We start from the raw sequence: 17280 nt of genomic DNA on the forward strand, positions 1-17280 counted from the left end.
TCGTGGCTTCTAAGTCAACAAGTCATCCATGTCGTATATCTCTAAAAATTCACATTTTAATGATAAATTGTTAACACTGGAAGATTCCCCCATCTCTTCTGAACAAAACGGTGTAAGAATGACCGTTCTAGCCCCTACGGTTAGGAAATTATGGTCATTTGTTTGTGGGGAGTCGTCACTATGAGAAATAGACTGCAATAATCCTGTGCCTCTCTGTGCTGCGTGTGTAAAAAGATGCACCTGTTTTGGCGGGAAAACGTAAACAGCCACTCTGATTGGTGGATTTAAATTCGGCAGCTCTCTCCCTCTGTGCCTGTCTGTGTGTGTGTGTGTGTGTGTGTGTGTGTGTGTGTGTGTGTGTGTGTGTGTGTGTGTGTGTGTGTGTGTGTGTTTTTCGTTTTAGGAGGACAATTTTCAAGACAAATCAAAGAGCTATGAGGACCCTCTGTTACATGAGGACATTTTGCTGTCCTTTTAAAATTGACCTTTTAAAATTGTTTCTGGGCATATTTTAATACCCAAAAAGTGTTTTTCTCAAAAGTCTTTGTAAACCAAAAACTTGACATATGTTGTATATTTGTGTGTCCGCCACTGCCCCCTGTCGGTTCGAGTTGTCCCTGCATGCCGCACACACAAGCGCGGGAAATTATACACGAGCGCGGGACATTATACACATGGCGCGAAATTGGAAGCTGCGCATGCGCATTTTAACATTACCCATTTAGACCATTGATATTTACATCAATGATTTAGACCGACTGATTGGGCGCTTCTTATTCATCCATCAATTTTGGCAGAGTTTTGACACGCTTTGGAGAAAAGGTAAGACGGTAATTATAAAACTTTTAAAAGACGGACGTTCTGACAGACACAGTGCTTCAGAGTAGGCACAGCCGTGGTGAGGCGGCAGGTGAGGGAACGACGAGGTATGGTGGAAAGCATACGGCGGAGAGCGCACCGCGGGGACCGGACCACGACGAGCGGAGAGCGCACCGCGGGGACCGGACCACGACGAGGTGAGGACGGCAGAGCGGGCCGGAGCACGCGGAACGGTTCACGGAGGTCACAGCAACACGCGGGGCGGGGATTCCCGGACTGTCCCAAGCACCGGGATGGGTTTTTTTTTTTACCCTGGCCTAATCTCATCACTTGTTTCAAGGTAAGAAATTACACAAGTGTGTGATGTTTCACTGAGTTTGAAAGAAGGCCTTTTTCACTACAAGATCACTACACTTGTTTAATGTCAAATGGCTGCTACTACTACAACTACTATAAGTACTACTTCTGTAACTAGTAACTACTACCTATTGTACTAATGGTAGGAGTAGTTGTAGTAGATGCAGTTGTACTAGCAGTAGTACTCACACCTGTCTTTTTTGTGGTAGTTGGAGCTGTTTTCCTCCTGTTCTGAGATGATTATTTAAGATATTAAAAGATGATCTTTGCCCAAATACCAAGGAAACATTGGAAGGCAAATACAAATAAACTTTTTTAGATTCATGAAATTTAATTGAGACAGTATTGATGTCACTCTGCACACATTTGTTTATAAAATATTGTAAAAAAAACCAAACAACACATTTGTTTTGCTCTCTTATAGTTGTGTTGATGAAGCACATTATTCCTGAGAGATCTAAAGCTTAGTTTGACAGACAGGTTTAGGCTAAGTCAGAGTTAGGCTTTAGTTAAATTAGGACATTTAAGTATCTTTAATATCTGCAAGTGCATGCTTTCTGTTAAAACAACTCAGACATCAGCCTTGTCTGTGTCTGTTATGTTAATGTAATGAAAGCATAGAACTCAATTGAAACAGTTTCAGTATCCATGCTATTAGTGAAATAAGAAAAATTGGGTGGAGCATGTCAGATACTTGACTTAATCAACACAGTCGGAACACAGTCAAGTTAATCTGCACAAATACAGCCTTGCCCCCATCCATTTATCTGTTAATCAGAATCCCTCCAGCACTCATCAAACTAAAATAACCTTAAACTAATAGTACACTAACATGGGGGGGGGGGTGCTTCTCATTCAGGCTTTACTAATGCCCTTGTAAGCACAAAGGCTTGAAGTTTTGATGTTGTTTACATTTTTATCTTATTTCCTTAGCAAATCATGTCATGGAGAACTACTCCCCTTCAGGATGCCATTAATCACATCCTTGCAAGAAGATACAAGAATTCAATGTTAGAAATTAAATTTATTAATTCAGTTAAAGGTGAGTGACTTCGACACACTGCAGGCTAGACTGAGGGGTTACGCATCACCAGTGGTGACCTGTACAAACATCAATATAAATTAAAATTAAAGGTATTTTAATAATTTAGTTATTAGCAAGCCTGGCTATTTATGTTTTCTGCACTTTGACATGTTTTCTTTATTATATATGTAGAATTGAAAAAAGCACAACATTGCATACTTGTTATTTACAGATATACATATTTAATGAATTGATTATTTGCAGTGCTGCCACACCTGTGTCTCTAATATGGTTGTTTCTTCAGGTCGTGGCATCTTCACTTTAGCCAATTTCAAACAAGGAGACTTTGTGGTCGAGTATAGAGGGGAGCTTATTGATCCAACTGAAGCTGAACACAGACGTAACCTGTACCCCAGCGCATGTTCAGGCTTCATGTTTGAATTCATATGGAAGCAGAAGACATTGTGGTAAATTCAAAATGACTGAATGTTTACATTTCTATTGCAAGGTCAGGATTTCTGAAGCAAACATCTCATATTGCTCTTTAACGAGTCCTTACCTCTAGTACCCGGCCCCGTCAGTCCCCAGAATCTATAGAAGGGGGAGTGACGGACCCGTGGAATAGCGGGATCTCATTCTTACTAAGGCTCCGTCATTTCCCGGTGACCCTGTGGTCCCCGGGAACTCTCGGTACTGGGGACTGATGGGACTCCCACATATGCTGAGGGCCCGTTAGTCGCCGTATTAAGCCTGTGTGTGCCTTCTCTAATACACACTCACGGGCGTAATGTACGGGGTTAGAGGGGTAATAATATAAGCCTACATTTTACAGCTAAGACAGTGTTTTCACGCTGCTGTGAAGATTTAAAATATAATATAGAGATAGAGAAAATAATAAGAGAAAATTCAAATGGCCAGGGCTGAATGAGCGCCCCTGTGTCTGTGCGCATTTGGCACATGTGGACACGGAGACCCGTGCACTGTTCTACTGTGTCCAAAACTACTGTATAATATGTACAATGCCAAAATAGTACATGTCAAGTGTTCTGCCTGTGAGGTAGGTAGATGGATGGCTTGATGGATAGGTGAAAAACCTTTCAACACAAAAAATAAAGAACATTTCATTAATCATTCAGATTAATTAAATGCATTATACAGAAGACAAATGAAATAACAAAAATATACACTTTAGTAAAGCCACTTTTGTCTAAACTATCATTTATCCTAGTTTTAGTTTTACATTCATTAGTTTTTGAATCAGAGGTGAGTAATTTCAAACAACAAAGATGAAATAAACTGTGGTCTACCTTGCACTTTCTGTAACAATTACATTTTTAAAGTATACATTTTAGAGTTTACAAATATTTTAATAAAGACTTTAACCAAGGATTTTCTTTTACAAAGAATTATTTTCCTTAAATTAAACCAAACATATTTACACTAGTTTTAAGATTTAACCAAGGATTTGGGGTAATTACTTTTAGTATTAATTAACATAAATGTGTGGGAAACACTATCTACATAAACAATCTATTCAAACTTAAACATTTATTTTAATATCAATATAATTTTTTAAACTTAAATGCAGTAACTATTTCCCAAAGCATAAATACATTTCCACAATTGAGCTTCCATAGTTCCCAAGCATAAGCAGCAAATATGAGTCCAAGCGTACCGATAGCCCGTCTAACTCAAAGTCTTCCTCACAGTGGAAAGTGGATTGTGCTTGGTTTGCTGTCCTCTCAGCATGTCATGCTCGGGTCAAATGACTGCTGCATGCATTTTAAGGTCTACTAGGCACGCCCGCCCTTGATTGCTCTAATTCAACTCACCTGGCAGAGCAGTGCACACCAGGCTGCGCTTAGCTGTAGATTGCACAAGGTCTAATCAGTGGCCACGCGCAAGCAGCAGCACAGAGCAGGTAGTGGGCAAGAGGAGGAAGAGAAGAGAAGAGTAACAGCCACACCTACTAGGTCAGCGCAACAGTACAACAAAACCACGTTTAAGCTCTAAGCACAAGTAGAAGCGCAAACACTTATCTCAGTCAGAAAGCAATGCGTCCTTGACTGATGGACCCTCTTTAACTTATCAACTATGCATTTAACAACTAAACTTGTATTGGATGTTGTGTTTGTGTTGGTGCTTAAAAATTATAGTATAGTTCATAGGCATGTCACTATAAATGTTTGTTTAATGTATGTTTCCAAATTTGCAGTATTGATGGAGCACTTGAAGATGGGTCATTTGGGCGACTAGTAAACGATGAACACAGGACACCAAATTGCAGAATGAAGTTGATTGAAGCAGAAGGGAAGCCACATCTCTGCCTTTTTGCACTGAAGGAAATTGCGGCAGGAAGTGAAATTACTTATGACTATGGTGGGAAAGAATGGCCCTGGCGGAAAAAGGTGGGTCATTTAAAAAAAAATTTCCCCCTATGAATTGTTGTTTAAAACATACATATCTAGATGTCACAATTAGGCCTGCAACTAACGATTATTTCAATAATCGATTAGTTGTCGATTAATCGATTAGTTGTTTCAGCCCTAGTCACAATATTTAAATGTCCTCTTGGTGGTATTCAATCTGGTTTAACTAAATCTTGAATTTGTATGACTTTCCCAAGTGATGATTGCAAGCTTATCTGTTTTGTGTCCCCTCCACAAGTGTGTTTTACTGAGTGGCCACACACTGGAGGTGAAACAGTGAACGCATCAGTTTGAGCTCAGATGTCATTATGAGGCTGATGGACAGTGTCCTTGAAAACCTTGGGTTTTTCTGTGTCAGGCATATACATGCACCTTTTACTCACAGTCACTTTAGCTTCTTAGTATTGTCTTACTTTGGCTTCACTTAACTAGGTAAGGGTTAATCACTCTGTTTCCTTGCAGTTAGGGTGAAAGTTAGAACTGTATTTAACTGAAGGTGAAACAGAAAATGCTTAACTATGTGTGTGTGTCTGACACAGACAAACTCAAGGTATGTGAGAACACTGTCCTGACATCTGAGCTCAAACTGAGTCTTTCACTGTTTCATCTCCAGTGTTTGGCATACTCAGAAAAACACATGGGTTGAGGGGACACTGGTTAGAAAAGACCACTCGTAGTGGATTAAATACATTTCCACTGTAGCTGCCAGATGTTTACAATATTTGTTCTACTTTTCATACCCAGCTAAAGATCGCAAGCATCCCTTCTGGTCAACAGTGTGTTGCAGAGCCTATTGCCCATGACGTGGAGCACCATGTGATCTCTACAGACTCATTCACAGGTGAGTCCCTGCTTGAGTAAGCACTACCTGTTAAACCCTGGGGTCTTGCAAAGCACTATGCCTCCATGTCTTGTGTTCTCTTCTACAGACAGAGAATTAAAAGCAGAGTGTCAGTCATCTAGACCTACAGCAGACAACTCTGAGCATGAGGTTAGCATGGATTCATCTGTTTACTAAAGATTGTATCAATGTGTAGTTTGGTAAATAGTGTGGTTTGTAAAGATCATGTTTATCAATTGATTACAATTATACTGCATGTACAGTCTTTAAATCATTGTAAGTACAGGTAGTCATCATTTAACAGTGCATTTCCTTCTCAACATCATTTGGGTGTTTTAAGGTTTGACTGAGAGTGTCCCTCTTGATCAGATGGACACTGTACCATTGATGCTTGTTCATCTTTGCATCTTTTTAGGTGCATTCTGTTGGAGGTCAGCGTGGCACTTCTTCTCTGAAAGAGTTAATTGGTGAAGTTGGTGTCCAGTATCAGGAGTTGTCACCCCAAGCGTTCTCAGAAGAACTTACCAGTGGTCAGTTTTGAGTAAATGTTGTTAACTTCTGGCAATGCATGACATGCCTGAAGGTTTGCTGCATGAAAAATGTGCCAGTATTGGGACATTTCTGATGATTCTATAGTGTCTTGATGGATATTTTGAGTAGAATTGTAACAGTCAGGGATGTGAATTGATTGCGTTATGCGTAGATGTGTTTTTTTGACTTAACGAAAGTCAAGCACTGAATCTCCTTGTGTTCCCTTGTACAGAGAGCAAATCGAAAGAGGTGCCACAATCATCCAGAGCTGTGCCTAACGACTCTGCTTGTGAGGTGAGTTGAAATTGACCTTTGTTTTAAAATTGACCAATGGTTAGAAGTGTTATGGTGTTTACACGAAACTCCATTTTGAGTATTTTAGCAAACATCTGGCAGCGGTGGTGGAAATGTCCTCTATTTAGAACAGGAGGTCTTTTCTAACCACAGTGTCCCCTTAACAAGTGTGTTTTACTGAGTGGCCACACACTGGAGGTGAAACAGTGAAAGCATCAGTTTGAGCTCAGATGTCATTATGAGGCTGATGGACAGTGTCCTTGAAAACCTTGGGTTTTTCTGTGTCAGGCATATACATGCACCTTTTACTCACAGTCACTTTAGCTTCTTAGTATTGTCTTACTTTGGCTTCACTTAACTAGGTAAGGGTTAATCACTCTGTTTCCTTGCAGTTAGGGTGAGAGTTAGAACTGTATTTAACTGAAGGTGAAACAGAAAATGCTTAACTATGTGTGTGTGTCTGACACAGACAAACTCAAGGTATGTGAGAACACTGTCCTGACATCTGAGCTCAAACTGAGTCTTTCACTGTTTCATCTCTAGTGTTTGGCATACTCAGAAAAACACATGGGTTGAGGGGACACTGGTTAGAAAAGACCACTCGTAGTGGATTAAATACATTTCCACTGTAGCTGCCAGATGTTTGCAATATTTGTTCTACTTGTCATACCCAGCTAAAGATCGCAAGCATCCCTTCTGGTTGTTATTGCAGTTCTGTTTGTACTTTGCTGTGTAGTTAATACCATTTACAGTGAGGAAAGTAAGTATTTGCTATTTTGCAAGTTCTCCCACTTAGAAATCATGGAGGGATCTGAAATTTTCAGCGTTGGTACATGTCCACTGTGAGAGACAGAATCTAAAAGAAAATTCCGGAAATGATAATGTATGATTTTATTAAAATATTTTTGTATATTACTGCTTAAAATAAGTATTTGAACACTTGCTTATCATGCAGATTTCTGACCCTCAAATACCTGTTATTCTGCTTTTAAACAGTCCAACTACACTCTGCTCATGATTCTAATTTAGCAGCACCTGTTTGATGCCGTTAGCTTTTATAAAGACACATGTGCACCCCACAATCTGTCAAAAGTGTTGCAGCAACATGAGTAAAACCAAAGAGCTTTCCAACGACACAAGAGACAAAACTTTAGACCTTCACAAAGCTGGAAAGGGCTCCAGAGCCACTGCCAAGCAGCTCGGTGCGCGACAGTGCGCGTGCACGCATGTGCGTGTGCGCGATGGAGCGCGTGCAGGTGACTGTGCGTACCCTCTGCAAGACTCCTGCAGGCGCCCCTGAATGGAAGAGGCTAATGTCTTCCTCGGACTGGAGCCCCACGTAAGATCTCAGCTCGTGGGGTGTCAGTGATGCTAAGAAAGGTGAAGAATCAGCCCAGAACTACACGGGACGAGCTGGTCAATGACCTGAAGAGAGCTGGGACCACCGTTGGCAAGGCTACTATCAGTAATACACTGAGACGTCATGGTTTAAAATCATTCATCACACTGAAGGTTCCCCTTCTTAAGCCAACCCATGTCCAGGCCCGTCTGAAGTTTGCCAGGGACCATCTGGATGATCCAGAGTCATGGGAGAAAGTCCTGCGGTCAGATGAGACCAAAATAAAACTTTTTGGTCTAAACTCCATTGTTGGGGTTTGGAGGAAGAAGAAGGATGAGTCTCATCCCAATAATACCATCCTACAGTGAAGCATGAGGGTGGAAACATCATGCTCTGGGCTGTTTTTCTGCACAGGGGACAGGACGACTGCACTGTATTAAGGAGAAGATAAACGGGGACATGGATTGTGAGATTTTGGGCCAAAACGTCCTTCCCTCAGTCAGAGCATTGAAGATGGGTTCTGGCTGGGTCTTTCAACAAGACAAAGACCTGAAGCACTCAGCCAGGAAAACCAAAGAGTGGCTCCGTAAGAGGCATTTCAAGGTTCTGGAGTGGCCTCACTAGTCTCCAGACCTCAGTCCAATAGAAAATCTGTGGATGGAGTTAAAAGTCTGTGTTGGCCCGAAACATGACAGATCTACAGAAGATCTGTGTGGAGGAGTGGGTCAAAAGACCTTCTGCAATGTGTGCAAACCTGGTGAAGAACTACAGGAACTGTTTGGCTGCTGCAATTGTTAACAAAGGCAATATTAATATAGTTTGACTCAAGTGTTCAAATACTTATTTTACAAAGAAATATACAAAAAACTTGTTATAAAATCATACATTGTGATTGCCGGAATTTTCTTTTAGATTATGTCTCTCACAGTGGACATGTACCTATGATGAAAATTTCAGAGCCCTCCATGATTTCTAAGTGTGAGAACTCGCTATATATATATATATATATATATATATATATATAAAAAATAATATTACTTCTGATTTGCCTCACTTCTCCGAGACTGCAGCTCAAGGTACATTTTCAATGCTGTACTCAAAGTTTGCCCAACATATCTTAGGTAATGAGCTGGGATCTGTGAGTTAGTCTTGTTCAGAGACAAATCCAGTGAAATATGCAGTAACGTATTTTAACAGCGCACATCACGTATGATAACGATGCTCTCTTGTTTCATTAATGCCACTTGCATCTCTGTTTTTCATTGCATTAAAAATGAAATCAGACTTTACTATTAACACTACTATGCTGATTACGATAACCTGGGATTGTGTATAGAACAATATTACTAACCATCAGTACATTTTTACATGGTCGATTGTTAGTTGTTCCATTCCTAATTGTGACACTAATGCTTTATGACTAGTATTTTGATGCTTCATCAGTTTTGGCCAAGCAAGATTTGGCCTGTGCAAAATCTACATCATTTCCCAGTAAACTTATTACCCAAGGTATTGTTGACTTCATCCAGTTCAGCAGCATTGCCATGTGTATAGTTAGTATAATAGAACTGGCTGTCATTGTCCCCTCTGTGCCCATGGTGTTTGATTGGTAGGCAGAAAGCCTCTTTAAGCCCATACATTTATACTGTGCAATATTTTTTAGATGACCAGGGGAATGATGCCTGTGTGACTTCTGGTTCACCTCCTGTCCCTGACTCAGTTACTAAAGGTATGATATAAATCAGATGCCATGTCCATCACTAGGCACTATGTGCAGTTAACACCAACATCATGTGGTTAGACATTATATAACATATAAAGAAGCTGAATGTATTTTGTGTTTACCAAGCAGTGTGATGAACTATCATGTTAATGAAAACAATCAAACTTTAAATTTTATCAGGTCTACAGTCTATTTATTATCACACACAATTTGTTTAGACAAGTACCAGCTTGTTTTCACAGTTTTGAACACCATCTCTACCTACAAGTGCATCTCACATGATCTTTTTAAACTTCAAATTTGTTTTGTTTTATTGAACAGGTTTACGTGTTTCATCAAGGCAGTGTGTGAAGAGACCATGGTCTGAGGAGGAGATAGGAGCGGTGATGAAACATATGAAGCCTTTTATTGAAAACGGTATCACTGTCACCAACCAGCAGTGTCTGAAGTGCAAAGAAAAGGAACAACCTATCTTGGAGACGAGATCTATTCAAAACATTTGAGATTTTGTGCGCAACAGAGGACTGGCCTTTAAAAAAAAAAAAATAAATGTTAAACACTAAATGCACTTTTTGACAGTCTGAGCCTTTACCTTTCTGGGCCTGATTTCAAGGTTAGTGTTCTCCATTCAAAAAGTATGTAGTTGACTTCACTGTGCTCACAGGCAGTGTTTTGTTTTGATGTGTGGTTAGCCTGAGTCTTTTAATGCCAGGATTCACTTTTATTTTCCTTCAATAATTGTTACAATGCTGTCCTTTTAAGGAATTGATTATTGAGTTGGTTATATTAAATATAATTCAGTAATTCAACAAATGTGTTGTGTGTTGATATAAGTCTTATGTATAAGTCATGGTGTCAGCCCGACTCACCCTGGTGTGCAAAGGTGCTGTTTTATTGGTCAGCCACTCAGTGCCAGTTTCTTCAGGACAATGAAAAACTCTATAATACATAGTTTGTTCTAGTTGATGCAAGCACTGTTGTGTTATGCTTCTAGTTGTTTTAATGACACTTTGACCACCTGTTAGTAGATCAAAACAGATATGATCTGTGGTGTTTTATGTAAGCTTGTATGTCAGATTGTAATGCTCATCAGAGAAAACCAAAATATAGTCTTTTTATTATTTTTTTAATTTATTCATCCATCCATCCATCTTCAACTGCTTATCCGAGGCCGGGTCGCAGGGGCAGCAGCCTAAGCAAATTTATTCAATTTTACTATAATGATGTATCAGTCACAGTCTTATAATACACCTTCTTTTCTAAGAAGGTTATACTTAGTGCATGTGTGAGTATATGTACAGTAAACTGACTTTACACACCATGTGTCCTTTTAAACCAGATTTAATCAGTGTGTGTGTGTACAGTAGACTGGCTTTACACACCATGTGTCCCTTCAGAACAGACTATACTTTGTGTATATGTATGATGACATCACTGACCTTGTACACCAGACTGTCCTTATAGACCGAGCTACAGAAAAGTCTCTACAAACCACCAGAATGTCTGAAAAAATAGCCTTTTTTATATCTCAGTCGAGCAAAGAAAATGTTTAAATTTTAAGTTGTGTATAGGTTTGCTGATTTTTTTCATGATTTTTGATATGCATATTGTAGCTCTAGCACCTCTGGAACCCGGTGTCCCCATAGCCCTATGTCCAGTCTGATTTGCCAAAAATTTCAGAAATTGTCCCTCTAACCCAAGAAACGGGGGTGTGTGTGTGTGTGTGTGTGTGTGTGTGTGTGTGTGTGTGTGTGTTTAGTGGGAGAGAGAGGACCCTGCCCTTATTTGGCAGCATGTCATTGTAGGATTTAAATTGAATATAGTTAGACTGGTTGACTGGATTAGAGCCTGTGTTTGTGTGTCCCTCTGTGCATTTCTGTTTCAATATGCCTCCATATTTGTAATTTTGTAAGTTATTACTATTCTGCTAAATCATAGTATTTCTGGTACTTTTCGGTACTTGTGCTAAATACAGTATTTCTGCTAAATCATACTATTTCTGCTTTTCATAAGATTTGTGCCTAATATAGTATTTCTGCTTTTTATAGGATTTGTGCTTAATATAGTATTTCTGCTTTTTATAGTATTTGTGCTAAAACATAGTATTTCTACTAAATGTAGTATTTATGCTTAATCATAGTATTTCTATATATTTCTGCCAGGTCCCCAGGCAGCCAATCCTCTGTGAGGACTGAGACATTCAAATTTTCAAATCAGGGCCTGCACGGCTTCCCAGCCAATCATATATGTGTCCTGAGGCATTCAAATTTGCATATTGGGGCCTTCATGGCTTCTAAGCCAGCCAATCATATCAGGGCTGAGGAATTCAAATCCACAAATCAGGGCCTGCACGGCTTCCCAGCCAGCCAATCATGTATGTGGGCTCAGCCATTCAAATTTGCATATTGGGGAATTCGTGGCTTCTAAGTCAACAAGTCATCCATGTCATATATCTCTAAAAATTCATATTTTAATGATAAATTGTCAACACTTGAAGATTCCCCCATCTCTTCTGAACAAAACGGTGTAAGAATGACCGCTCTAGCCCCTACGGTTAGGAAATTATGGTCATTTGTTTGAGGGGAGTCCTCACTATGAGAAATAGGCTGCAATAATCCTGTGCCTCTCTGTGCTGCGTGTGTAAAAAGAAGCACCTGTTTTGGCGGGAAAACGTAAACAGCCACTCTGATTGGTGGATTTAAATTCGGCAGCTCTCTCCCTCTGTGTGTGTGTGTGTGTGTGTGTGTTTAGTGGGAGAGAGAGGACCCTGCCCTTATTTGGCAGCATGTCATTGTAGGATTTAAATTGAATATAGTTAGACTGGTTGACTGGATTAGAGCCTGTGTTTGTGTGTCCCCCTGTGCATTTGTGTTTCAATATGCCTCCATATTTGTAATTTTGTAAGTTATTACTATTCTGCTAAATCATAGTATTTCTGGTACTTTTCGGTACTTGTGCTACATACAGTATTTCTGCTAAATCATACTATTTCTGCTTTTCATAAGATTTGTGCCTAATATAGTATTTCTGCTTTTTATAGGATTTGTGCCTAATATAGTATTTCTGCTTTTTATACGATTTGTGCTTAATATAGTATTTCTGCTTTTTATAGTATTTGTGCTAAAACATAGTATTTCTACTAAATGTAGTATTTATGCTTAATCATAGTATTTCTATATATTTCTGCCAGGTCCCCAGGCAGCCAATCCTCTGTGAGGACTGAGAAATTCAAATTTTCAAATCAGGGCCTGCACGGCTTACCAGCCAATCATATATGTGTCCTGAGGCATTCAAATTTGCATATTGGGGCCTTCATGGCTTCTAAGCCAGCCAATCATATCAGGGCTGAGGAATTCAAATCCACAAATCAGGGCCTGCACGGCTTCCCAGCCAGCCAATCATGTATGTGGGCTCCAGGCATTCAAATTTGCATATTGGGGAATTCGTGGCTTCTAAGTCAACAAGTCATCCATGTCATATATCTCTAAAAATTCATATTTTAATGATAAATTGTCAACACTTGAAGATTCCCCCATCTCTTCTGAACAAAACGGTGTAAGAATGACCCTTCTAGTCCCTACGGTTAGGAAATTATGGTCATTTGTTTGAGGGGAGTCGTCACTATGAGAAATAGACTGCAATAATCCTGTGTGTCTCTGTGCTGCGTGTGTAAACAGAAGCACCTGTTTTGGCGGGAAAAAGTGCACAGGCTCTCTGATTGGTGGATTCAAATTCAGCAGCTCCCAGGCTGACCTAGAAACTTTCTCTCACACACACACACACACACAGAGAGAGAGAGAGAGAGAGAGGCAGGCAGGCAGGCAGGCAGGCAGGCTGGCTGGCTGGCTGGCTGGCTTGGATCTTGTGTGTGTGTCTCTCTGTGCATGGCTGTCATAAATCTTTTGGCAGATTTTTGTCATTTAACAAGTATATTTGAGGGACCCTCAGCATGTTCATCATTTTTTCAGCTGTCCATTTTGCTTTTCCAATTTTTCTGTTTAACTTATTATTATTGTGCTAAATCATACTATTTCTGTTTTAGTACTTGTGACAGCTCATTTGTTAAACATTTCTGAATGAATTTCAATCAGTGATAAACCTTTCTTATTGGAAGTTAATTTAAGAGAGTTTAAATAATATTCAATTTCAATCAAAAACAAATTAAATGATGGGGTTGAGTTTTGAAATTTACATTTATGTATATGGAATTTCCCTAATAAGATATAAAGATTGACAATGGCACATTTTTCTTTTTCTTTAGTTTCAAAATAAGTGATAATGTTCTTCCCTTCAATTTTGATTTCGTATGTTGTCTTGCACAGTATATAATTTTCAAGCTCTCTCCAAAATGTAGCACTATATAAACAGTCATAAAACAAATGAGTAACACTTTCAAGTTCAGTTGCCATTGCTGGAAACTGGAGTTTGGCTGGGCCATGACGTAATCGGTCTACAAATGCGGCCTCAGGAGGATGCAGCCCATGAATTTGGACACGACCAATAAGTCGTACAGCTGGGTGGGTGCTGTGTTACTGATGGTGAACTTTATTGTATTCATAAGGTTAGTTATTGGGTTGCCAACCGTCCCGTGCAAACGAAATCTTCCCGCATTCAGAGAAAATATTACGCGTTTCGTATTGAGCTGAAAAGGAACACAGTTTGTCCCGTACTTCAGGTAGAATGGAAGAAGACACAAAGCTGGATTTATTCTGTCGTTACTCGGGCTCCCCTGTCATTCTCTCGCCTGTTGCAACTTCAATCGTGAAACTGATCAATGATCGGCTTTTCTCTCTTGTTTGTTTATCGCGCTAAACAACAGCAGCACGTTTAAGCTTGATCAGCTGTTGTTAGAATTCATTTGATTTTAATTTCTAGTATCAGCTGATGTTTGATGGAGCCACAGCTGAAAAAAAAGGGCTGGTCCTAACCATGAGATGTCCTTACTGAGTCATCAGAGCTGAACTGGTGATGGAGAAACAGGTTTACCTTTTAGGTGACATGAATGAGTTGAAGGGAAGTTATGAACTGTTTCTGAGAGACAACTAACACCAAGCTCCTTTTTTTTTTGTGTAGCTGACAGCTGCTTTTTTTTTTTTTTTTTTTTTTTTGTATGTGTTGGGCTGTGAGATGAAAAGCTACAGCCGGCTGTGTGGGTACAGCAACTATGTGTGAAAAGTGGTCCATAACGTAATGCTTCAAAGTGTGTTCATGCAAACATTGTCGGGTCTGCTTATGAACCTCTGCGCACAGCGTCTACAAGTTGGGGCTGTACGAAGTCACCTCATCTTTACACAAAACTGTAAGCTGTCATCTGTGAGGCGCGAGCGGTGTTTGGTTTTACCATAGTTCATGGTGGAGAATGGCTGCTCCACTGAGTTTTGCTCTCTGTAGCCGTTTGAATGGCAACCTATACTGATTAGCGGCGGCATAGGCACACTTAAAATTTCTTCAGAAATTTTCGCTTTCTAGTTTCTAAGTTATTACTACTCAATTACCTCTGGAGGTTTCTGTGTAATAAGCAGGAAATACAGCTGCAAAATGCAGAACTGTCTGTTTCTATTTAATAGCCTATTAAAGCAAACTTAGAAAGTGTGTGATTATTACCTGGAAATACCTGTGGTAGTTTCTGTGTAAAAAGCATAAATAGAAACAGTGTGCAAATAGCTGGCTGTCAGTAAGTGGCAGACTGCTGCCTACTGGGAGTCTGCACATTCAGTTTTATCCCTGGATCAAGACAAAGAAGAAGTGGGGCAACAACTGCTAACTTTGGCCACCATTTGTCTCCTTTTTGGCTTGCCTCGTAGATCCATGCTTGCATAAACCGATGTATCATACACAGTATATTTGGAACAACAGTGGAGACCAATTTCAAGCCAATAGTACAAGTCCCCATCAAGTATGGGATCTTCCAAGGAGATGCTCTGTCCCCACGGCTGTTCTGCATAGACCTGAACCCCCTCAGTGAGATAATTAACAAGACTGGCTTCAGAAACTGACTGACAGAATGGACCAATCATCAGCCACCTCCTGTACATGGATGACATTAAGCTGTATGCCGTTAGTGAACGAGACATCGAATTACTGATCCACACCACCAGGACATACAGCAATGACACCGGAATGTCGTTCGGACTGGAGAAGTGTAGCTGGATGATAACCAAGAAAGGGAAAGTAGTCAGAACTGAGGGGATCGAACTACCAGAAGGTAACACTGCAGATATGTCTTATATAGTAGTTGCAACTACCTGGGTATCCCACAGGTAAATGGGAACCATGAGGAGTCCACTGGGAAAGCTACAACCACCATGTACCTGCAGAGGGTCCGGCAAGTCCTGAGGAGTCAGCTGAATGTTGAGAACAAGATCTGGGCTATCAACACCTACACCCTGCCCGTGATCAGGTACCCAGCTGGGATAATAAGCTGGCCAAAGGAGGAGATAGAAGCCACTGACATCAAGACAAGGAAGCTCCTGACCATGCATGGAGGGTTTCACCCCAAGTCCAGCACCCTGAGGCTGTACGCTAAGCGGAAGGAAGGAGGCCGGGGACTGGTGAGAGTCAGCACCATGGTCCAGGATGAGACAACGAACTTCCACGAATACATCACGAAGATGGCCCCAACCAACTGCATGTTCAATGAATAGCTCAGGCAGCAGAAACCCAAGAAAGTGGTGGAAGAGGAGGAACCATCATGGAAGGACAGGCCCCTGCACGGTATGTACCACCGGCAGATAGAGGAGGCGGCTGACATCGAAAAATCCTACCAGTGGCTGGACAAAGGTGGACTGAAAGACAGCACAGAGGCACTAATCATGGCAGCACAAGAACAAGCTCTGAGCACAAGATCCATAGAGGCTGGGGTCTATCACACCAGGCAAGACCCCAGGTGCAGGCTGTGTAAAGATGCCCCTGACACAATCCAGCACATAAAGGCAGGGTGTGTTATTATGTTATTATATGTGATGTGATATTAAACCTTTTTTTTTTTTTTTTGTGTGTGTCCCGTTTGGATCTTTAGCCATCAGAATTGTTGTCTTAAGGCCAAGAAAGATGCCAAGCGGATTTATTTTACCAAGTGGACCATCATGGCCTTGCCATATTGGTCCATTTGATTGACCTTTATTATAATTATGAATTTATTTTATTTTCAGTTGCTACAAACGGGACAGACATGACTGGGGGGTAGGACAGGGAGAAAGAATGAAAGAAAGAGAGTGAGAGAAAGAAAACCAAAGGGGAGAAGAGACGGTGAGGAGGGGGGGAAGAAAGAAAAAAAAAACAAAACAAACAAAACACCTGGATCAACTGTATGGAGAAAAAAAAACAGAAGAGAAAGCAAACAACAAAGAGCAACATAATAAAAAAAACAGCACCATCACAATAAACTAGCTAGCAGTAGATATCAGTAGATACTAAATAATAAACGATATTGTGCAGCACGCAAGATAGACAGCGCACAATGTGCTTTGAGGCAGCAGCCAAGAAAGCTGTAGTCCGCGTCTGTGAATACCCGTGTGTACACCTGTGTGCATACCTGTGTGGATCAGCATGCTTGCATTCCAAAGGTTTCTCCATGTAACGATCTGCTAGAGAGTGTGGGTGAGCCACAGCCCTGTCCTCCAGGGTATGAAGCAGGTATGGAGGAGATCAAAACTCCAGACATCCAGAGGCCCCCAGAACACAAGAGACCAAGGAAGACCAACAGAGGGGCAGCCGCGCCACTGTCCCAGTAAGAGCTGAGGAGAGTCCCAGATGAGGGCTCACTCAGCAGCCGTGGAGCAGAAGCCAGGGGGAGTTCCAATGACGCGCCCGTGAGCTCCGCCGGCAGCCAGCTGTGCCTGAGTGACCGAGCCCCAGGCCGAGAGGCCGGGGGCACCCCACCTCCGGAGTGGCCTGAGCGAGCCCCAGGCTCCAGGCCCCGAT

At 41.0% G+C, this 17280-nt stretch overlaps 1 protein-coding gene and 1 pseudogene across 1 annotated transcript; both read left to right on the top strand.

Moving 5' to 3' along the window:
- The first annotated feature begins 2115 nt into the window (after positions 1–2115).
- LOC146661521 (histone-lysine N-methyltransferase set-1-like) lies at positions 2116–10216 on the top strand. Its single transcript, XM_085417726.1, has 9 exons — positions 2116–2218; positions 2505–2667; positions 4416–4608; positions 5374–5470; positions 5559–5620; positions 5886–6000; positions 6234–6295; positions 9298–9363; positions 9679–10216. The coding sequence occupies exons 1-8, from the start codon at positions 2116–2118 to the stop codon at positions 9322–9324; spliced, it is 822 nt and encodes a 273-aa protein (XP_085273852.1). The 3' UTR covers positions 9325–9363; positions 9679–10216.
- Positions 6516–8002, top strand: LOC146661522 (uncharacterized; annotated as a pseudogene).
- Positions 10217–17280: the final 7064 nt, after the last annotated feature.

This window comes from Rhamphochromis longiceps, linkage group LG9 (genome assembly GCF_057381845.1).
Source record: "Rhamphochromis longiceps isolate RC_006_pf linkage group LG9, R_longiceps_female_GT1.1, whole genome shotgun sequence".
Lineage (NCBI taxonomy): Eukaryota > Metazoa > Chordata > Actinopteri > Cichliformes > Cichlidae > Rhamphochromis > Rhamphochromis longiceps.